This window comes from Salmo salar, chromosome 10 (assembly GCF_965601325.2).
Source record: "Salmo salar chromosome 10, fSalSal1, whole genome shotgun sequence".
NCBI lineage: Eukaryota > Metazoa > Chordata > Actinopteri > Salmoniformes > Salmonidae > Salmo > Salmo salar.
The window spans coordinates 30030670-30053871 of record NC_138300.1 but is presented as its reverse complement, the minus strand read 5'-3'; the positions used below and the strand labels follow the sequence as shown (position 1 = coordinate 30053871).

Sequence of the window (23202 nt, the reverse complement as noted above, 5' to 3'; positions counted from 1 at the left end):
TTACTGCTTTTTGGCATCAAGGACCATCCTGCTTCAGCTTATTAGTTAGACAAATCTAAAGGCTCTAATTTAGTGAAACGTATACTGTTGCTTGCTGAAGTAGTATGGAGAAGCACACTTGAAGATTATAATTGGTTGACTTCTGTTTGTGGGTTAGCCTTACACTAAAGGTTGAGTGAGATGGCAATTTAGTTTAACGCTTATTAATTTATTTGAATCAGAATCTCTTTTTCTTCTGTCCTCAGACTAAAGAGGGATACTGTCATATCTGAATGACGTTCGGGCACATGGTAAGCACATTAACCTCCCTCTATAACCAAGCTGATATCTGAGCTAAATCTTTAAGGTTGATTTTCATAAATGCCTGCTTGTACTATCAAAGCTGTTGTATTGTGAGTAAGGAATTAAGGAGGCTATAGACTATTGGTGACAAACTATCCTTACCTTGCGTGGTTACAAGCAAAAGGTAGACTTGTTGCACCCACACAATGATCTAGTGTTGTCACGATATCAGAATTTGGACTTCAATACCAGGTTTAGTATCACAATACTTGATACCGCAAAGATACTCGATACCAAGACGATACACTAAACCGAAACGATACCAGGGCAAAAAAAGAAAACGTATTAGCTCAAGTCACAGAATAACCACTGAGCTTTATTTTTTAAACATTGAACGATATGTTGATAATTGATAGAACTAAAATAACAACTTGAATATCTTCTATTATATATGCAATTTCATAAAAAAATAACACCATATTAAATAACAGAAGAACTGAGACTCAAAGCATACTAAATAATTTGACTAATTACATCTAAACTGTTTTAGAATGTAATTTGATACATATCAGGGTTAATTTAATCTATGGCCATAAAATTGGGTGAAATGACATTCCTTACAGGTAAATAATTGAATCTATTTAATGAATAATTTAGTTCCAAAACGACAAACAATTTGAGCTAATTACTGAAGCTTCTTACAGTGCATTCAGGAAGTATTGTGACACAGCCCAGGATCAAACCAGGGTCTGAGATGCAGCGCCTTAGACCGCTGCGCCACTCATGTGAATTGACTTTTTGCAAAAAACATTTACTTTACAGCCTTACTCTAAAATGGATTACATTTTCCCCCCTCATCAATCTACACACAATACCCTATAATGACAAAGCAAAACAGTTTTTTTGACATTTTTGCAAATGTCCAATATCAGTCTGGTGCAGTGGTTGAAGTGCTTTCTTTAACATTGCCTTTGAACGGCAGAAGGCTTTATGTAGCAGTCAACAAAAAGCTTTACATGCTGACCCCAGACGCGATCAGGACGCGCAGGTTGAAATATAAAAACAAACTCTGAACCAACGATATTAATTTGGGGACAGTTTGAAAATCATTAAACATTTATGGCAATTTAGCTAGCTAGCTTGTTGTTGCTAGCTAATTTGTCCTGGGATATAAACATTGGGTTGTTATTTTACCTGAAATGCACAAGGTCTTCTACTCCGACAATTAATCCACAGATAAAAGGGTAAACCGAGTACTAGAAACGAAATCTCTCCTCCTTCAGGCTTCTTTTTCTTCTTTGGACTTTATGTGGAGGTTGGCAACCAACTTTAGGTGCATTATCACCGCCGACTGAATTGTGGACCTCAGTTCATCTTTCAATCACCCACGTGTGTATATGCTCCTAAAACCAATGAGGAGATGGGTGAGGCGGGACTTGCAGCGCATCAAGCGTCACAAATATAACCAAGTTCTATTTTAGCGCCTGGCTATGCAGTGTGGGTGCAATGATTGAATAACGTGCATTTTACATGTCGGCCTGAAGTCAGATGTACTTTGATATAAGTAGCCTTTTTTTTTTTTTTTACTTGAATGTTGTGAAATGCATGCAATGTGGAGCCCTGACCATCTGCCAACGTGGTTGGTGAAATACTTACGCGCCATAATTTTAGGCCTTGTTCCTGCTGCTATTGTCTCTTATGCAAGACAGCGATATGTATTTTTTGAGTTCACTCGGTGAGCGGTGGATTTAATCTGAGCTAAATTAGGAAGCGTTAGCTTTTTACCGTGGGACCCTAAAATGTTTTTGGGATGCTCTTCATAAAGTTTTGATTAAAAACATTGCCAAGTGTAACCAGGTTTCCAGCCAACCTTTTTATGCGAGTAAAGTACGTTGGATAAAAAATGTCACGACAGGCCTGATGGAAACAGCAAATTTGTCTGTAAACTTTCCATATGTCGACAAAACAAAATACGTTAGACAAGGTGGGATCTTTTTGTTTCTGTAAAATGTATTATCCGAGTGGAAACGCTTTTATGCGCAAATATTGATATAATCACCATCATATCAAAGTAAACTTGGAGTCACGTGATATGTTGTATGGTGCTCCCACTACGACTCGGGAAAGCATGCAGTTTATTATGCTACGGATAAAGTTATGATGAATTTTACAGGGTGGTGGAAGTGCACGGTAATGAGCTTGATGCTCCTTTCCAATAAATACAAATGTTCTGTTGACATTGTAAGTAACCAAAATTGTGCCTTGAATGAATGCATCAAGCATGCTGCTGGCTAAACCAACAAGCTCTCACAGTCTCACTGCAGAGTTAGACTTTTATCCACGCTTCTCCAAAGTCAAATTTCGAAGTTGCTCCAAATGTCAAATTCGGAAAGTTAAGGTTTTGGATATTAGCTTTAGGCACCCATTCCGAATTGTTAAGGTAAGGGATAAGGTTTGGGATGGGGTTAAAACAAAAAAACTAGTGTCCACCGCTGGGATCGAAACTTCTGATCCAGAGTCATGGGATTACTTGATGGTAATAGCGCTCACTGTTGCCCCTGGTGGCCTGTTTTAAATGCATTTCCTGACGTCCAATTTCAAAGTCACTTTTGAGTGATCTGCCTGGGCTTAACAGGCCTAAATATACTCTAAAGCAGGGGTCATCAACTAGATTCAGCCAATTTTTTTCTTGAGCGGATGGTCAGCGGGCCGGAACATAATTACAAATAATTTGTGGACCGTGAATTTGACTGCAAGAAGGCCAAACAGATACACTTGACTGAAACATAATCATTTCAAACCTTGCTTATATTTGTATGTGATTACACACTCAGAGGCCAGTTTATTAGGTACACCCATCTTATACCTGGTTGGACCCCCCCCTTTCCTCCAGAACAGCCTGAGTTCTTTGGGGCATGGATTCTACAAGGTGTGGTGTTCAAACATAGGTCCATTGATTACAATTGATCAAACGTGTGCCAGGAAAACATTCCCCATACCATTACACCAGGCAGGATGGGCCATGGACTCATGCTGTTTACGCCAAATCCTGACTCTGCCATCAGCATGACGCAACATGAACCGGGATTTGTCGGATTAGGGGCCGCTTCTTGTTGTTAGCTGATGGGAGTGAAACCCGGTGTGGTCGTCTGCTGCAGTAGCCCAACCAACGAGTTGTGCGTTCCGAGATGCCGTTCTGCACACCTCTGTTTTACGGCTCCATTATTTTACTGTTTTTGGCCTGCCTGTTAGCTTGCATGATTCTTGCCATTCTCCTTCGACCATGCTGTTTTTGCCCACAGGACTGCCGCTGACTGGATGTTTTTTGTTTGTCTCACTATTCTCTGTAAACCCTAGACACTGTCGTGCGTGAAAAGCCCAGGAGGCTGGCTGTTTCTAAGATACTGGAAATGGTGTGACCGACGCCTAGCACCGATGATCATACCACGCTCAGTCACTTAGGTCACTCGCTTTGCCCATTCTAACGTTCAATCGAACAGTAACTGGATGCCTGTCTGCCTTTTTATATAGCAAGCCACGGCCACGTGACTGTCTGTAGGAGCAAACCATTTTTCGTGAACAAGGTGGTACCTGATACACTGGCAACTGAGTGCGTATATCTCTATTATGCATAGGAATACTTTGGAACAGATTTCCCAAATTAAAGTGACTTGGAGCAGATTTGCTGGTGTTTTTAGTCTAATGTCCAGAAATAAAAATCTGAACTTGGGGGGCCAAATAAAATCAGTTCTGCCAGTTGGGGAACCCTGCTCTAAAGATATTGAAGATAGTTTGGCAAGTGTATGGCAGACAGACCACGCAGCATGTTTTCCGTTCCCAAATAGCCTAGATATCCAACATTATCTCATAACTATTTAACATACAAAAGAGGCTTTGACATTTTGTAGTGCTGCAGTATGTTTGTCAATTGCTTATTTTTGACCCTCTGTTTGTCTTGCAGGTTGTGAAACTGGTAGACTGTGCCCTTTCAAAACATATTTGTTGTGAAAACAGACTTACTACTGTGGTAAGTAGCCTGTAGGAAGATTCAGATAAAAATGTTTATTGGTCTGCTTTTTTTGCTAAATGCTGTGTAATCAGCCTTAATTTCTGGGTAGGATTTTCTCTTTTTATTGGATGGCTTTGTCTTTGTTCCTCAGCTCTGTGAGCATAGATGTGACAATTGTCATTGTAGTGTAGCCTAGTTACTGGGGAAAGGAAAAGCTCTATGGGCTATGGCTATGAGCGCTGTAATGAATGGATAGTAGGCAGGATGGAGAGAGAGGGTTGTAAGGTCACTCTTGCATACCTCACTCAGGCACGATCAAGGTTTCATACCTCAGACCTCTATGCATTGAAGAGGCAGGGATCCTTTGCAGAACACTGTCTTGTGATCAGCTTAATAGCGTGATAACGTTGAATGGAGAATATTGAATAAAAAAACACAGGTCTACACTTGCGATTTGTATGCTGATGTGGGAGCGATGTCTCTTACTAAATGGATCATAAATGTGCTCCTGACATTGGGATTTTTATGCTAGTACACTAAGTATGTGGACACCGCTTCAAATGAGTGGATTCTGCTATTTCAGCCACTCCCATTGCTGACAGGTGTATAAAATCAAGCACACAGCCATGCAATCTCCATAGACAAACATTGGCAGTAGAATGGCCCACACTGAAGACATCAGTGAATTTCAGCGTGGCACCGTCATAGGATGCCACCTTTCCAACAAGTCAGTTCGTCATATTTCTGCCCTGCTAGAGCTGCCCCGGTCAACTGTAAGTGCTGTTATTGTGAAGTGGAAATGTCTAGGAGCAACAACGGCTCAGCTGCGAAGTGGTAGGCTACACAAGCTAACAGAACCGCCACGTGCTGAAGTGCTTAGCGTGTAGAAATCGCCTGTCCTCTGCTGCAACACTCACTACCGAGTTCCAAACTGCCTCTGGAAGCAACGTCAGCAGAAGAACGTCAGCACGTTACCAGCCCCAATGCATAGTGCCAACTGTAAAGTTTGGTGGAGGAGGAATAATGGTCTGGGGCTGTTTTTCATGGTTCGGGCTAGACCCCTTAGTTCCAGTGAAGAGATATCTTAACGCGACAGCATACAATGACATTCTAGATGATTCTGTGCTTCCAACTTTGTGCACAAAGCGAGGTCCATACAGAAATGGTTTGTTGAGATCGGTGTGGAAGAACTTGACTGGCCTGCACAGAACCCTGACCTTGACCCCATCGAACACCTTTGGGATGAATTGGAACGCCGACTGTGAGCCAGGCCTAGTCGCCCAACATCATTGCCCGACCTCACTAATACTCTTGTGGCTGAATGGAAGCAAGTCCCTGCAGCAATGTTCCAACATCAGACATGAAGAGGGCACGACAAAGCCTATTCCCCCTCAGGAAACTACAAAGATTTGGCATGGGTCCTGAGATCCTCAAAAGGTTCTACAGCTGCAACATCGAGAGCATCCTGACTGGTTGCATCACTGCCTGGTACGGCAATTGCTCGGCCTCTGACCGCAAGGCACTACAGAGGGTAGTGCATACGGCCCAGTACATCACTAGGGCTATGCTGCCTGCCATCCAGGACCTCTACACCAGGCGGTGTCAGAGGAAGGCCCTAAAAATTGTCAAAGACCCCAGCCACCCCAGTCATAGACTGTTCTCTCTACTACCGCATGGCAAGCGGTACCGGAGTGCCAAGTCTAGGACAAAAAGGCTTCTCAACAGTTTTTACCCCCAAGCCATAAGACTCCTGAACAGGTCATCTAATGGCTACCCGGACTATTTGCATTGTGCCCCCCACCCCTCTTTTTACACTGCTGCTACTCTCGGTTTATCATATATGCATAGTCACTTTAACTATACATTCATGTACATACTACCTCAATTGGGCCGACCAACCAGTGCTCCCACACATTGGCTAACCGGGCTATCTGCATTGTGTCCCGCCACCCACCATCCGCCAACCCCTCTTTTACCCTACTGCTACTCTCTGTTCATCATATATGCATAGTCTCTTTAACCATAACTACATGTACATACTACCTCAATAAGCATGACTAACCGGTGTGTGTGTATAGCCTTGCTACGTTTATAGCCTCGCTACTGTATATAGCCTGTCTTTTTACTGTTGTTTTATTTCTTTACTCATCTATTTTTCACACCTTTTTTGCACTATTGGTTAGAGGATGTAAGTAAGCATTTCACTGTAAGGTCTACACCGCGCACGTGACAAATAAACTTTGATTTGATCTAGCCTTCCCAGAAGAGTTGAGGCTGTTATAGCAGCAAATTATAGATGCCCTTAATTTTAGAATGAGATGAGCAGGTGTCCATATACTTTTTAGTGTGTTGTTGAAGGTCTCCAATTGTTGACTTTAAAATTGGATGCAAAGGGAATCCTGTTGTTGATGAGTAGGCTAAGGATGTATGTATGAGGAAGAATAGGCTACGCACGTGTGACAATTTGTATGGATAATAATAATAACCGTTGTTTCCTGATGTAACAGGAAATTTGTAATCATTTATCTTTGCCGAGTGCTAAGAAACTGATTAGTGATAAGATGAAAATAACATTTGCATGGCACACTGAAATGAATGTGATTTGCATTTTTGTCCTTTGCAACATTTTACATTGAGAATCTTACGTTTTTGGGGTCTTTTTGTCTTCATCAGCTAAAAATACAGTATGTAAGAACTTTGTTTTGACTTCTCTCAATGTGGCCTTTTCAAGGCCACTATGCAATTAACTTCCAATTCCAACAGCATTGTGCACATGTTGGCTATGTTAAGGCCCGTACTTCATCATTCCAAAGGTGCACATTCGCATTTCAATGTATGGATTGAGTCAGTGTGGGGAAGTTGATTAGACTGTAATGTGAAAGGAGCCAGCACTCCAGTGGATTACACACGTTCACCACAAAGTTACGCGATGGCAAGTCGATGTACTTACATGGCAATTAGCCGTCCACTAGGGACAGAGTGAGTGACTGTTAACACCTAGTAGGCTCACAACGAGCTAGGGCTTTGTGGATGGGGTTGAGGAAGACCTAAATCGTGAGCTACGGCTCCGAACATTGTGGGTTCAATCCCAATGCAAGGCACACGTTTTTTAATTTAGTCTTCTTTTCTTTTTACCTTAACTACTTGGAATGAATGCCTAAACTTAGCCCTCAAGGTTAGTTTCAGTTTGATTAGTTGACTGGCAGCTGACAGGACGTGTTTGGTTCGACATGTGGATTCATATCTGGCTGTTAAGAAGTTCCAAATGGGGGATCGCTATTTGATCATAATTCTGGAGGTTGCGTTCTGTGAAAACCAAGCTACTTTTTGTCTGGTGAGTCCAGCAGTATCAGATGCAGAATGACCTGCAGCCTGATGAATGTTGGCATGACCACTGATCCAGGAGAATAGTCTGCTGGAGAGATGGGAGCTGTAAAATGGAAATACAGCACCATGCTGACCAGTCTGTTAATAAGTCTATACAGGTCCAGAATCCACTTGCTGGCCATTCAGTGAGGTTCAGTGCCCTGACATTATGATAATCTTGCAGTTTTAAGGGTCGATGCATTGGAAGGTGAGGCACGACACTATCTCCGCTTCTCTAATCATTTAACAAATCACCTTCATTTCCTAAAATGCTTCATTTTTTAGGGAGGATGTATTTCTTTGTAAACACCGGTGCTCCCGTTTCCATCCAGTGAAACTACAGAATGTGGACTGGATGCAGATAGAATCACACCTTCTTATGTAGGCTAGGCTATTGGTATAGAATGCATATTATTGCAGTGTGAGCTTGCATAGAATGTCTGAGGTAGGCTAAACTATACTGAATGTGTCTCAGAAAACTATGTCAAACTCTGATGTCCGTTTTGACCTAAAGGAATCCAGAAATGTCTCACCTCTACATAGGAGCATGTTATGACTGCATTTCCTTTGATCTCGATGCTATCTGTGTGCCAGAGATAAAATAAGTTTGCGTCTGAGTATGTCAGTGTTCACACCACACTAGTGGGACTCACTGACAAATGACCTTGACGTACCATAGCGCTTCCATTTCCCACTCTTTCAGTTGAGATGTCAACTAGGTTTTACATTGAACCCATTGCTTTTTGCAAAGCCTATATCACAGTCTATTATTAGCTCAGCATGGCAACAGTTCTGCCTGTGTTTTGATTTAGGCCTATGTTTTTACTGATGTCAGCAACATCACTGGTTTTGTCTGTTTAGCCGTGAATTTGTACAGACTAGGCATATATGGTAAATCGGTGCATCAGTGAGTGTGGCAAATATTGACAAAAACAGTGTTCATGTGAAAAATGTGTGCAGACAGAGGTTGACTACCTACCAAAAGAGTGGGATTGTAGCAGTTTATATTGCTTTTGCTCATTTACCCATGTCCCAAGTTAACCACAAATGCAGCAGACAGGCATGCCACTACCATCTGTCACCTTAGAGCAGCAAACAGCCTTCCAAATGGTAGGGGGATGGGATCTGCAACCTATGTTAACCACAAGTTGACATTACCTCAATACTTTTTTTTGCAGACCCTAACCTGCTATATAGTAGGCTGTATTAATCTCTGGTCAATATTGCATTTGCAAGGTAATTTTCAATACAGGTTCAAGCTGTGTGTTAATACATTTCCTTGATTCTTTGAAAATGTCCAGCCAGGACTTCATTGGTTCAGCTTTTATCTGCTTTTAGATCAGGCTGCAGTCTGTGAAGTTTGTTGATAGCATGTCTGCACATTGGAGGAGGTTTGGCTGAGTGACACATTCCTTAGGGAAAAAGTGCAGTGGATTTCTTTGCTGTGTTTTTTATTATGTAAGATACATATTCAATAGGCCTAAATAATTAGATTTGCACTTTTCTACACCCTGAAAGATAAGTTGCCTTTGACTTTGGTTCTGACTTTTTAAGTCTAGAGGGAAATGGAAATGATGCAGGCCCTACTGTGCGAGCAGATGTGTGCTCTGCCAATATACTGTGTAGCCTAGCCATTGACAACACATAGCTAGCAGACTTTTTTTTTAGGGGGGGGGGGGGGGTGTGTGTATATGTGTAGCCTACTTTTTAGCTCGATTTAAAGCATTCTGAGATAAGCCGCTCTGTCTCAGTGTGAAACAATAGTTGTGGCTACAGTGTGAGTCAGCTCAGCTCAATAGGCAATGTGCATGTTATGTTCTATTAGAGCTGGGCGATATGGCCAAAAATACATACTGCGATAAATAGCCTGAATTGATGCAATAACGATAATAGAACGCTAAGTTTATAACATTAATGTGCACCACTGTTGTTTTATTTTATTATCCTTTAAACTACTACAACTAGTCTGATGGTTGTAGCCATCAATTGTCCCATTAACAATCACCTATATTAGCAAACTGATTTCATTTCAAACTTCACATTTCTCTAGTATATGCTACTTATCGTAATGAACAATATCAGAAAATTGTCTGCGATAAGTGATTTTGTATGATCGGTGTCAATCATTTTCAGTTTATCGTCCCAGCTCTACAGTGGATATAGAAAGTCACCACCCCCTTTTAAAATGTTCACCTTTTGTTGCCTGAAACAAAAACACATAAAATCAGACTTTTTCCGGCATTATTTACACACAATATCCAAGTGAATTGGAAAAGAATTTACTATGAAAATGTATTACAATTAAAACCGTAAAATACCCTATTTGGATAAGTGAACACCCTGAGTTATTACTTGGTGGAACCAGCTTTTGCTTGAATTACAGTCATGAATCTCTTTGAATACGTCTCTACTAACTTATATTTGGCCATTCTTCCTTGCAGAATTGTTCAAGCTCAGTCAAATTGCATGGTGACCGATCATGGACTGCACTCTTCAAGTCATTCCACAGATTCTGGATGGGATTTAGGCCGGGGCTCTGACTAGGCCAATCAAGGACATTCACCTTCTTGTCCTTCAGCCACTCTACAGTTGCTTTGGCGGTGTGCTTTGGGTCATTGTCATGTTGAAACGTGAACCATCTTCTCATTTTCAACTTTCTGGCAGAGGGCTGCAGGTTCACCTCAAGAATCTGTCGGTATTTTGCACTGTCCATTTTCCCTTCTATCCTGACAAGTGCTCCAGTCCCTGCTGAAGAGAAACACCCCCACAACAGGATACTGCCACTGCCGTGCTTTACTGTAGAATGATGTTCTTTACTGTAGAATGATGTTCTTTACTGTAGACATGGTGTTCTTTACTGTAGACATGGTGTTCTTTACTGTAGACATGGTGTTCTTTACTGTAGACATGGTGTTCTTTATTGTAGGCATGGTGTTCTTTATTGTAGACATGGTGTTCTTTACTGTAGACATGGTGTTCTTTACTGTAGACATGGTGTTCTTTACTGTAGACATGGTGTTCTTTATTGTAGACATGGTGTTCTTTATTGTAGACATGGTGTTCTTTACTGTAGACATGGTGTTCTTTACTGTAGACATGGTGTTCTTTACTGTAGACATGGTGTTCTTTATTGTAGGCATGGTGTTCTTCACTGTAGGCATGGTGTTCTTTACTGTAGGCATGGTGTTCTTTACTGTAGACATGGTGTTCTTTACTGTAGGCATGGTGTTCTTTACTGTAGGCATGGTGTTCTTCACTGTAGGCATGGTGTTCTTTACTGTAGACATGGTGCTCTTCACTGTAGGCATGGTGTTCTTTATTGTAGGCATGGTGCTCTTCACTGTAGGCATGGTGCTCTTCACTGTAGGCATGGTGCTCTTCACTGTAGGCACGATGCTCTTCACTGTAGGCACGATGCTCTTCACTGTAGGCACGATGCTCTTCACTGTAGGCACGGTGCTCTTCACTGTAGGCACGGTGTCAGTTCACTGTAGGCACGGTGTCAGTTCACTGTAGGCACGGTGTCAGTTCACTGTAGGCACGGTGTCAGTTCACTGTAGGCACGGTGTCAGTTCACTGTAGGCACGGTGTCAGTTCACTGTAGGCACGGTGTCAGTTCACTGTAGGCACGGTGTCAGTTCACTGTAGGCACGGTGCTCCGTTCACTGTAGGCACGGTGCCCGTTCACTGTAGGCACGGTTGTCCGTTCACTGTAGGCACGGTTGTCCGTTCACTGTAGGCACGGTTGTCCGTTCACTGTAGGCACGGTTGTCCGTTCACTGTAGGCACGGTTGTCCGTTCACTGTAGGCACGGTTGTCCGTTCACTGTAGGCACGGTTGTCCGTTCACTGTAGGCACGGTTGTCCGTTCACTGTAGGCACGGTTGTCCGTTCACTGTAGGCACGGTTGTCCGTTCACTGTAGGCACGGTTGTCCGTTCACTGTAGGCACGGTTGTCCGTTCACTGTAGGCACGGTTGTCCGTTCACTGTAGGCACGGTTGTCCGTTCACTGTAGGCACGGTTGTCCGTTCACTGTAGGCACGGTTGTCCGTTCACTGTAGGCACGGTTGTCCGTTCACTGTAGGCACGGTTGTCCGTTCACTGTAGGCACGGTTGTCCGTTCACTGTAGGCACGGTTGTCCGTTCACTGTAGGCACGGTTGTCCGTTCACTGTAGGCACGGTTGTCCGTTCACTGTAGGCACGGTTGTCCGTTCACTGTAGGCACGGTTGTCCGTTCACTGTAGGCACGGTTGTCCGTTCACTGTAGGCACGGTTGTCCGTTCACTGTAGGCACGGTTGTCCGTTCACTGTAGGCACGGTTGTCCGTTCACTGTAGGCACGGTTGTCCGTTCACTGTAGGCACGGTTGTCCGTTCACTGTAGGCACGGTTGTCCGTTCACTGTAGGCACGGTTGTCCGTTCACTGTAGGCACGGTTGTCCGTTCACTGTAGGCACGGTTGTCCGTTCACTGTAGGCACGGTTGTCCGTTCACTGTAGGCACGGTTGTCCGTTCACTGTAGGCACGGTTGTCCGTTCACTGTAGGCACGGTTGTCCGTTCACTGTAGGCACGGGTGTCCGTTCACTGTAGGCACGGGTGTCCGTTCACTGTAGGCACGGGTGTCCGTTCACTGTAGGCACGGGTGTCCGTTCACTGTAGGCACGGGTGTCCGTTCACTGTAGGCACGGGTGTCCGTTCACTGTAGGCACGGTGCTCCTTTCACTGTAGGCACGGTGCTCTTTACTGTAGGCACGGTGCTCTTCACTGTAGGCATGGTGCTCTTCACTGTAGGCATGGTGCTCTTCACTGTAGGCATGGTGTTCTTTGGGTGGAAAGATCTATTGGGTTTCGTCAGACATATCGTTTTGCATTCAGGTCAAAAGGTTACATTTTGGTCTCATCTGACCACAGCACCTTTTTCCACTTGGCCTCAGAATCTACAATATGCTTGATGTGGCTTTTTTTAGGGGTGTTTTTTTTTCTTGCCACCCTCCCATAGGGGCCAGATTAATGCAGCGTTTGTTATATTGTGGTCACATGCACACATTGACTAGTCTTTGCCATAAAGGCCTGAAGCTCCTTCAAAGTCGCCATTGGATTCTTGGTAGCCTCTCTGATCAGTCTTCTCCTTGCCCGGTTTGGAGGGACGGCCTGATCTATGCAGGGTCTGGGCGTCGCCATACGCCTTCCACTTCTTAAAAATGGTCTTAACTGTGCCCCGAGGGACAAAGCCTTTGAAATCTTTTTATATCCATTCCCTGATTTGTGCCTTTCCACAACTTTATCTTGTAGATCTTTTGAAAGTACCTTTCCGCCCATAGTGGATTCTTTGCTTTGAATTGCACTACTAAGCAGTGGAGTCCTCTATGAACAACTGTTTTTATTCTGAGCTAATCAAAGTCACTACAATTGATCACAGATGGAAGCCAATTAGCTTGATTTGTGATCTGGAAGGTTGGTTATACCTCAGCAAATTTGGAATTGCAATTCTAAGGGGGGGTATTCACTTATCCAAATAGGGTATTTTACTGTTTTACTTTTTTGAAAATATTTTTTGTGGTGGTTTCATTTCAGGCTGTAAGGCAACAAAAGGTGAACAGTTTGAAAGGGGGTGGTGACTTCGTATACACACTGTACATGAATGGTCTATTCTAAACCAAAGGCTGTAAAAGTGGCATTATCGGACATCATGCAGGACAGGAACATCTGAACCAGTGTTGAGCCATATGTTTTATATCAATTGTTAAAAGTATAAAAGATCATATGACATACCTACCAAAATCACATTGGGATGTATGCGAGTTGTAAACAACGTAATTTCTGAGACTGGAGATGGGGCAGGAAGGGAAAGTGAAGTGCTCCATCTCTACAGCCGTGCTCTCTCACTCTCTCAAAATAGACCAACACCTCATCACTTTGATATGGCGATGAAAAGGGAATGAACTACGTCTCTAGGGGTGTGTTCAAGTATAAAAGCAGATGACAAAATTCCGTTCGGTTTTCAAACAAACCACATCCTATGACAGTTTTTGTCAAGAATAGGCCTACACATCTCTTAAGAGATTTGATGATGGTCGACAAGGCATCGTCTGGGTTAGGGTTTGGCCGTGGTAGACCGTAATTGTAAATATGAATTTGTTCTTAACTGACTTGCGTAGTTAAATAAATAAAATAAATACATTGAAACGTCCTCAATAATACTATATTCAGTAGCTAGGACTACTACGATTGGACCTCCTCTGTAAAGGTCTGTTATGCTATATTTTGACATGGAAATTAGAACGTGCTCCAGTATTCTACCGGAAATATGGCTCTTCAGATTTGAGGTATCTTTGGGTGAATATACAGTTCTTCATGGCTGCCTATTGATTTGTTATTTCAGATGTCACTCTTGTGAAACACCAGTAGCACAGGTCCTGAAGTGGTTTCTCCAGAGAGAAGGATGTTTGTGGTCCTGTTCTATATCTCTCTGAATGGATGAACCCAGTTAAAACACTGTCCATTCTGTGGTCATGCCCATGCTTGCTTTTTTGTCACTACCATGATTCTGCAAGGTCCCAGACTAGCCCTATCTCAGACCTGGCTGAGATAAACACCACTGCTCTCATTGATGGACTACAGCCCAGAGCACAGCTCATCTATGGAAAGAGAATCCCCTTCCTTCCCATCCCCCACTCTCTCTCTCTCTCACACACACACACACACACACACACACACACACACACACACACACTGTCAACAGAGATCCTGAGATTCTGTTTTTAACTCAACAGCGCCACTGCGGTGCAATGGTGGAAATGGGTACTACGCCTTGTTATTTGACACGCTAGAGAGACGCACTGTAGCAGTGCTGATGCTCCTGTCCACAGTTAGCACCCAACAGCAGGTCCCCGCTGCCCTGCCCTGGTGTGAACTGTGTGTACAGCAGATTGTGGAAGGATTTTTGCACACAGACAATGTGTTAGTGGTAGTGGCATCTTCTGGGAGGAAATCTCCACTCTCCAGCCCTAGCTTCAGTTCTTACTTAGCAGCACTATGTAGTGTGATTGGTGTAGTGTGAAAATATGTTGCTCTGAGTTTGGATAAACAACTGTCTCACCACCACCACCTCCCTTCCCTTCCCTTCAGGCCTGTGTCCTGTTTGCTGACCTCATGGTGTAACCAGGTATAAAGATGAGCATAAGCAGTGATGAGGTCAACTTCCTGGTGTACAGATACCTACAGGAGTCAGGTAGGCTGTATCTGACGCTTAAACCACACATCTGGAAGCAAACGCAATTGAAGCCAGACAGCTGTCGAAATAATCTTACTGTATATTGTATGTTCTACAGCTATTTAAAGGTGCCCTGAAAATGTGCACTCTGAGAACAACCACAGCTATTTGAAGTGTGCCATTTCCAGAGGCACCAGAGAGAAGGATCTGCTCTATGTAATGTGCTGCCTACTGACATGCTCCTCATGCCTCCCCTTACAGGGTTTTCCCACTCAGCCTTCACTTTTGGGATAGAGAGCCACATCAGTCAGTCTAACATCAATGGAGCCCTGGTGCCCCCTGCTGCCCTCATCTCCATCATACAGAAGGGCCTGCAGTACGTGGAGGCTGAAGTCAGCATTAATGAGGTGAGCTCATCTCCTCATTCACACAAGTCATTATTATCACATCATCTTATCAGGGAATCCGTGGACTTTATTACTGCAAGCCAAGCCAACTGTGATGAAATGCAGAACATGGCATCGGTTTGATCAGAAAGCATATGAATGCAGTGCTACGTTTCTGTTCTTCAGTTATGCAGTTATCAACCAATGTAGCTTTATAATACATTGCATTAAGTTTTAATAGATGGTTCTCTAGTGATTTGTTTTAGTGTTTTATCCTTTAATTTAAGTCACAGGAGGTTGGTGGCACCTTAATTGGGGAGGACGGGTTCGTGGTAATGGCTGGAACGGAATTAGTTGAATGGTATCAAACACATGGTTTCCATGTGCCATGAGCCGTCCTCCCCTCAGCAGCAGCCTCAACTGGATTTAACCTACCATTGCTTACAGCTACAGTAGTTATTTAGCAGTTTGAAGCCTTCGATTTTGAGTCTAACCAGCTTTTCTGCTGTCCCCAGGACGGTACACTGTTTGACGGGCGGCCAATCGAGTCCCTGTCGCTCATCGACGCGGTAATGCCGGACGTGGTGCAGACGCGGCAGCAGGCCTACCGAGACAAGCTGGCCCAGCAGCAGGCGGCCCAGGCCCCCTCAGCCAATGCCACCAACATGACAGCCAACGCCAAGAACGGAGAGAACACGGCCAACGGCGAGGAGAACGGAGCGCACGCCTTAGCTAGTGAGTCTCAGTCCACGGCCCTGGGCTTAGTGTTTATTAACCATAACACACAGAGCGAGGAAGATGATAATGTCCCTAAAAAATTCTGCTATTAGTTCGCTCTTTATGGCTAGTTTGTGCATGTTCTGTTATTTTGAACATCATTGTTGTGGTTGAGAATGTAATGTAAACTACCGAAAGAGTCAATGCCAATACTGGATGTTTTGTTATTCAGATCATGCACATGCTGATGAGGTGCTCTCTGTGTGCCATACAGACAACCATGCAGACTTGATGGAGGTGGACGGGGACATGGAGATTCCCCAAAACAAAGCCATGGTGCTCCGAGGCCACGAATCAGAGGTGTTCATCTGCGCTTGGAACCCTGTCTCCGACCTGCTCGCCTCAGGGTCAGTGTCTCTCTCTCTCTGAGGTTATGGCATTAAGCTCAAATAATTAAAGTCCTATTTTTATCTGTATCCTGGTTAGAGTTGCAAAATTATGGTAACTTTCCCATAATTCCCAGGTTTTCCAGAAATCCTGGTTGTAGGATCTGGATTTCCTGATTCTGTGAGTCTTCCAACCGGAATGTCTGGAAATCCTGGGAATTATGAGAAAGTTTTGCAACCCTAATTGAATGAATGAGTGACCATGATCTTTCTGTGTTGCTATTTTGTTGTATTGTAATTGCTCTGGGCTGTGCTGACTGTCCCTCCCCTCCCTGGTGCAGGTCTGGGGACTCAACGGCGCGGATCTGGAACCTGAGTGAGAACAGCACCAGCAGCTCCACGCAGCTTGTACTGAGGCACTGCATACGGGAGGGAGGCCAGGATGTCCCCAGCAACAAAGACGTCACATCATTAGACTGGAATGTGAGTCAGAGGTCTACACACACACAAGCCTGCTCCATGTTCCCCCCCTCACAAATCCCATAACTTTATTTCCACATTTATGTACACTGCTCCTGTTCTGAATCCTGTTACTAGGAGCCACTTCAAACTGCTTTTATGTTTCAAAGCTTTGATGTTTTTTAATTACCCCAATTTTTTTTAGGTGTAATACTGTTTTGTTCTACTGTAGGCTTGTTATCCTGGCAAGGGAAAGTTTCATTGAGCAGAATCATGTGCTGAACAATATGTATTCTCTTTCATTCCATTTAACTTAATTTATATGTATTATACTTCTTCCCCCTGACAGAGTGAGGGTACTTTACTAGCAACCGGCTCATATGATGGATTTGCCAGGATCTGGACAAAGGATGGTGGGTTGCCTCTTTTACCTCCTTTTTCAACTTAACATGTTGTCAGTTTCCGAAACGGTTGCCTCTCTAATATATATGATTTGAACCCTAGGTAATCTTGCCAGTACCCTGGGTCAACACAAAGGTCCCATTTTTGCATTGAAATGGAACAAGAAAGGAAACTTCATTCTTAGTGCCGGAGTAGATAAGGTAAGAACCCAACAGCCTTTTTCTTTTTCGTTATGAGCTCAAGACATGAAATGCTATGATGACTCATTCACCTCTTCTGGTATTCAGGACTAAAAGAACATTGTTATTCTCAGGCGTGTTCTAATTGAGATGTTTTTCTTTGTGTGTTTCTCCCTCCAGACTACAATCATATGGGATGCTCACACAGGAGAAGCCAAGCAGCAGTTCCCGTTCCATTCAGGTGCACTGAATTATCCAATGGCTTCTTTCCTGACTCTTCATTAACCCTTACTAGACATGTATCGGTACATACTTACATGAATATATACAGTAAGGGTATTTTTGTGCCGACTCATTCCTAGTTTCTGTCAAGCACAGAAAGAAAGAAGTAGAGTTCTATGTTGTTGTTTATTCATTGTTTTCTTCCGCTCCTCTTGTTGTGACTCCATAGCGCCTGCTCTGGATGTGGACTGGCAAAGCAACAACACGTTTGCCTCCTGCAGTACAGACATGTGCATCCATGTGTGTAAACTTGGCCAGGACAGGCCCATCAAAACATTCCAAGGACACACAGTAAGTCAGCCCAATTACCCCACAGCGTTACACTGCTCCTGCAGCCATCATAGAAGTACCATGCCATAGCCATTTTGTCCAGTTTTCTATGGGTCAGAGGCATTGCCTCCTCTGTCTGTGCTCCTCTCCGCTCCAGAATGAAGTAAATGCAATCAAATGGGATCCAACCGGTAACCTGCTGGCCTCTTGCTCAGACGACATGACGCTGAAGGTAAGTTATGAATGAAAACTGTCTAGCTACGTCCAGCACTCTTACACTTAAGTATTGTCTGTGTTGTTGATTACTGTCCCTGTTAAATAAATTATATAAATACATAATTTTACATTTTTTTTCTTTACATTTTAGTCATTTAGCAGACGCTCTTATCCAGAGCGACTTACAGTAGTGAATGCATACATTTCATACATTTTTTTTTTTTCTCCATACATTACATGTGCACTGTAATGTTTTGCTCTGGATTATATACCAGAAATTCAAATAATTAATGTTTTGTATATATCACTATAATTCTCTCTATACATTTCTTCATTGTGATGAATTCCACTCGACAAATTGTCAACCTGAAAAATAAACCAAGTATAAAACCAACCAAACATTCTTATCTATCTGAACATTCAGCGTTTTGGATTTTCACCATCACGTTAACAATCATGTCATTTCACCATGCTAGATCTGGAGTATGAAACAGGACACATGTGTTCATGACCTGCAAGCTCACAGCAAAGAGATCTACACCATCAAATGGAGCCCCACTGGTCCTGGAACCAACAACCCCAATGCCAATCTCATGCTTGCCAGGTACTGAAACAGAAGCACCGCTGCGCCCTCTATGTGGGCATTCATTAGTTTGGATGTGAAAGCAGCATTACTGGCTGTGATAACAGCGGTGTGGCCCTGTTAGAGGGTAATAGACTGATGACTACACTGTTTCTGGGCCAGCCACAATGTCTTTGTGCCCTGAACCAAAACTCTTCACCTGAATTGCCCCAGTTTTCATGCTTCTGAATTGGGGCTTTGTGTTTGAAGTCAGCTATGACTATGAACTAAGTATTGCTTCTGGGGAGGAGGCAGATCGATGAGTGTTTTTCCTGTGTTCCCTGCAGTGCGTCCTTTGATTCGACGGTGCGGCTGTGGGATGTGGACCGAGGCATCTGCATTCACACGCTAACCAAACACCAGGAGCCTGTCTACAGTGTGGCATTCAGCCCCGACGGCAGGCATCTGGCCAGTGGTTCCTTCGACAAATGTGTTCACATCTGGAACACGCAGGTACAGTCCTGACACTGTCTTTCTATCTACCTTGCACGGAGTGGAGAACTGTTAGTGATATTAGCTTCCTGTATTGTTATGCAATTAGTTACTTAGGTCAGTGGTAGTGCTTATTTTGGAGACTTTAATTAGGCTTTCGAATGGATTTAAATCTAAGAAAGCTATGGTTTAGCCTTTGGCTTGTGGTTGTTGATCTGAAACGATAACACTGTCTTCGCTTCCCATTCCACAGACTGGTGCTTTAGTCCATAGTTACAGGGGGACAGGGGGAATCTTTGAAGTTTGCTGGAATGCAGCAGGTGACAAAGTGGGAGCAAGTGCATCAGATGGATCTGTGAGTACACGTTTTTTTAGCATTTTCATATACTTCATTAAAAGAATGTGACCCCAAAAAGTTTAAAGGGTTTATCACTCTGAGATATACAGGTCGTAATAATATATATATTTAAAAGCCTATCTCTTGTTTTTCAGGTTTGTGTATTAGATCTGCGGAAGTAACACTCCTTGTTGGAAACCATGGACCGACAATGAATGTGTACATAGCCAAAATAACTGTCCCTGCCCCATGTACTGCTAGTCCCTCTGAACCATGGCCGGCCACTACAGACCAGAAACAAGCACCCCAACCTCTACACAACAGATTCAGGAGCAAGGACACAATCTGTGCAGCAAATCCTTCCAGAGACATTAAAGGGACACAGACAAAAAACAAAACAAAAAAACAGATCCGTATATGTACCAAAATTTCAAAGCTATTTTGCTTTTTGATCTTTAAACCATCCTCATCAAGACAAAAATATTTTACATTTTGTTGGTAGTTCAGTCTCTGTGTACAGACATATCGGCTTTCCCGTCCTGCGGCAGGCAGTTAGGTTTGAAAAAATTATTTCAATGTTTAAGTTAATATTTTTTGGGGTCACAGCTGCATGAAGTGGAGGAGTCCTCTTTTTATACACACTCACAAAACAGTTCTTAAAAAAAATAGTCTGGTAGTGTGCGCTTTGTGGTTCAAAACAATATGGGGACTTTTTTTCAATTGTAGTTTTTACTGTTGACATCGGTCGTACTGTTGACATCTAAATGCAGTAGTTTTTATTTCTTTCCTCTACAGGAGACATTGATTCTCCTGACTTAATATTATTACAAATTAACATTGGGTGCACATGAAAGAAGAGCTGGATGCTTTAAAACCTTTTTTATGGTTGCACCATTGATGGAGCTAGAAAAACGTTCCATGATTACCGGTACCCCTGGACAAAGCTGTACTGCTGTAGTTATCATGTGGAAACATCCAGTATTGGATCGCTTAAAGAAGAGAAGCAGACGAGTCAGTACCCAATGACTGTTCCCCCCCTCCAGTGTGAATGATTGGAACTGTGATGTCCACTAGACCTTTCACCAGAGTGCTTCCACTGGGCAAACTGAGGCCCCTTTTACAACATATAGCAAAAAGGGAAGACTTGCTTTAAGTTTTGTATTCTTCTAATGAAAACTTAGATGATAATGTCATTCTCTCAGATGTTTTTCCAGATACATTTCATATTGCTGATGTGTCATCTGTCACATAACTTTCATTACGCTTTTACTCAAAGTGGTTTACATGTTGATTAGGCTAAGTTTTCACTCAAGTCCCATAGACGATTTCCCAAACTAGATATTGACTGAGGTTATTTGGATCACAAACAAGCAATGTTGTTTTCAGAGGAAAAATAGAATCTTAAAGCAAGTCTGGGTGTTGGGCTAGGAATCAGAAATCATATGGAGTAACATGCACAATATAAATTATTTTTGTGCCGCTCAATATTTAAAAAGTTAACTGAATTTGAAGCATAACCATTTAAAGACATGCGACACTGTGTCATCACAAATTCATGTAAATGTATCTTTTCAAATCATTGTGAGAAGAAAATTCCCCTACTGGACAGTAATCAATCGATAGTTAAATATTTTTTGATTGTTGAAAGTCAATCTTAATTTGAAATGGGACACATCTGAATATTCACCGGTTACAGTCTAGATATCCTGTTAAATGTAGTGTTTTTTTTTGTTTTTTTGTTTTTTAAACAGCAAGTCAGTCTGATTTTACAGATGGCAGAATGAGGTTTTGGCTTGATGGAAATGTGAGGATCCATGGCCAGGATCCCTCGGTCCCCTGGTTTAAGACTTATATGTTAGCGGTTTATTTTTTGGGATATCACTACACATATAGGGGCAGATGCATGGGCCCATATGAAACCTACTCCTGGTGTCAAAAAGCACTTTCAATTGGAACATTGAGGATGTTTATTATTAGAGTAGGTTTAATCAGGGTCTATGCAACCATCCCATAAATGTGCATTTTATACAGAGTGTAGTCCTTTTAAATCTGTAAAAACTGTCTACTCTAAGTAGATTGTACCATCTGGACACTATTTATTATACAGTCTATGACAGTGGAAGGTTATTTTAGGTTTTCTTTTATGATAAGTCTGCTGTCCTAGTGTCTGCTTTGCCCTTCATTTTCACTACCTGAATTCTAATCATATTCTTATGATGTGTATGTCCTCTGGACATTTTGTACTCTTTTAAAACTTTTGTAATTCATATTTCTTTGTAGCCTAAAGGAGTAACATGCAAGATTATTGGAGATAATCAAGTACAGTATGTTCCAGTTTATTGATTTTTTTGGTTCCACATTGCATCATGAGTGCCCACACCCCACCCTTGGTTTCTCGAGTCAAAATGTGTTTTTGCAGATTGCATTGATCTGTTGTAATTTGAACCAGATCTGAAAAAAAAGTCCAGAATAAAATATATTTTGATATTAATATATCTTTTATTTATTGGATTTTCCCCTTATCTGTTTATTCTAAACATGATCTTAAACCCCAAAGTCAAATGTGTAAGCTAGTTAGATACATACATATGAAAGCATTTGTGGGGAAAGAAGCTGTAGGCAACTTTTCAATAGTGTGATCCCAGACATCATGCTGTGGCATCATTCCAGTTATTGGCTGTTTTGATGACGCACCAGTCTGTACATTTGATGTCTAAACTAAAATACTTGTGTATATTCTCTGGTTATGCTGTTAAACAATGCATATATTGAGCTGTAAAGACTCCCTAATAGCATGACTGCTGGTAATTCAATACAGCCCTCTGAAAACAATTACATGAAAATGAAACATAGACCTTGATTCAATTCAGATCAAGTGTTAACCTGCGATTACAGACACCCACATAGCGGATGTTTAGGCGATGTCGAAGGTGGAACTGCGTTCGAGCCATCAAAACGGTGATCAGCTGCTCTTCCATCATTGTCACAAAGCCCAAATCTCTTTAGAAGTTCAGAATAAGAAAGTGTAGGCTATATAGAAATAATTTCGCTCAAATTGAAAATCTTGAAACTAAATAATAATCTTAAGGTGTAGACTACATCCCACATTCCAGTGTTAAAACTTGTAAACAAGGCTGCATGGAATTTCTGTTATAGCAACTTCGTGCAGCCAATGGCAATGTCCACTTTCGGTGTAATGCCTGGAGTCACTTTTGGATTTGACAGCTAACGCAGTTCCATATCTGCCACCGCCAAAACAACTGCTATGCGGATGTTGACCAAAGCGGATCTGATTGAATCGAGCCCTTTACAGTACATGAAATAGTTGACCGTAGGAGACATCCCTGATGCTGTTAATGTTCAAGAGGAAGCTGCATGACGTCCATGAATGAGCAAATGAACACAGCATTGTAATCACCACCACACGGCTCCCAGGCTTGCGGCTACCGTCCATTGTTCACAGTAGTGCTCAGCTCAGAGAATAGTTGGTGAGGAGAGGTTGGGAGGAGTGCTGTAAATTGTGCTCTGCTATCTCTACGATGCTCTGGATAACATCGTAGGCCACAGCAAACAGGAAGTAAATAGGCAGGGTCCAGTGGAGTTGGAAGACCCGCTGACCCACGGGCAGAGGCACAGTCAGGTGT

General features: G+C 42.7%; 2 protein-coding genes across 8 annotated transcripts in view; one reads left to right on the top strand and one right to left on the bottom strand.

The window, feature by feature from the left end:
• The window catches only part of tbl1xr1a (TBL1X/Y related 1a), a 27804-nt gene extending 5755 nt beyond the window's left edge, over nt 1–22049 (top strand). For 2 of the 7 annotated variants that reach the window (XM_014216748.3, XM_082956884.1), the window contains 16 exons: nt 246–290; nt 4244–4309; nt 14786–14888; nt 15132–15277; nt 15772–15991; nt 16248–16380; nt 16701–16842; nt 17168–17231; nt 17323–17420; nt 17580–17640; nt 17851–17972; nt 18109–18183; nt 18644–18771; nt 19077–19242; nt 19475–19576; nt 19714–22049. In XM_014216748.3, coding sequence (XP_014072223.1) covers nt 14831–14888; nt 15132–15277; nt 15772–15991; nt 16248–16380; nt 16701–16842; nt 17168–17231; nt 17323–17420; nt 17580–17640; nt 17851–17972; nt 18109–18183; nt 18644–18771; nt 19077–19242; nt 19475–19576; nt 19714–19740 — 1542 coding nt within the window. In that variant the 5' untranslated portion in view covers nt 246–290; nt 4244–4309; nt 14786–14830 and the 3' untranslated portion in view covers nt 19741–22049. Of the gene's footprint in view, nt 1–245; nt 291–4243; nt 4310–14785; nt 14889–15131; nt 15278–15771; nt 15992–16205; nt 16381–16700; nt 16843–17167; nt 17232–17322; nt 17421–17579; nt 17641–17850; nt 17973–18108; nt 18184–18643; nt 18772–19076; nt 19243–19474; nt 19577–19713 lie in introns of all 7 variants that reach the window. The other 5 variants (XM_014216746.3, XM_082956883.1, XM_014216741.3 and 2 more) reach the window with 4 other exon arrangements.
• si:ch211-51h4.2 (uncharacterized) overlaps nt 21421–23202 on the bottom strand; it is a 108903-nt gene continuing 107121 nt past the window's right edge. Inside the window, exon 18 of the mRNA XM_014216738.3 lies at nt 21421–23202. Coding sequence (XP_014072213.3) covers nt 23028–23202 — 175 coding nt within the window. The 3' untranslated portion in view covers nt 21421–23027.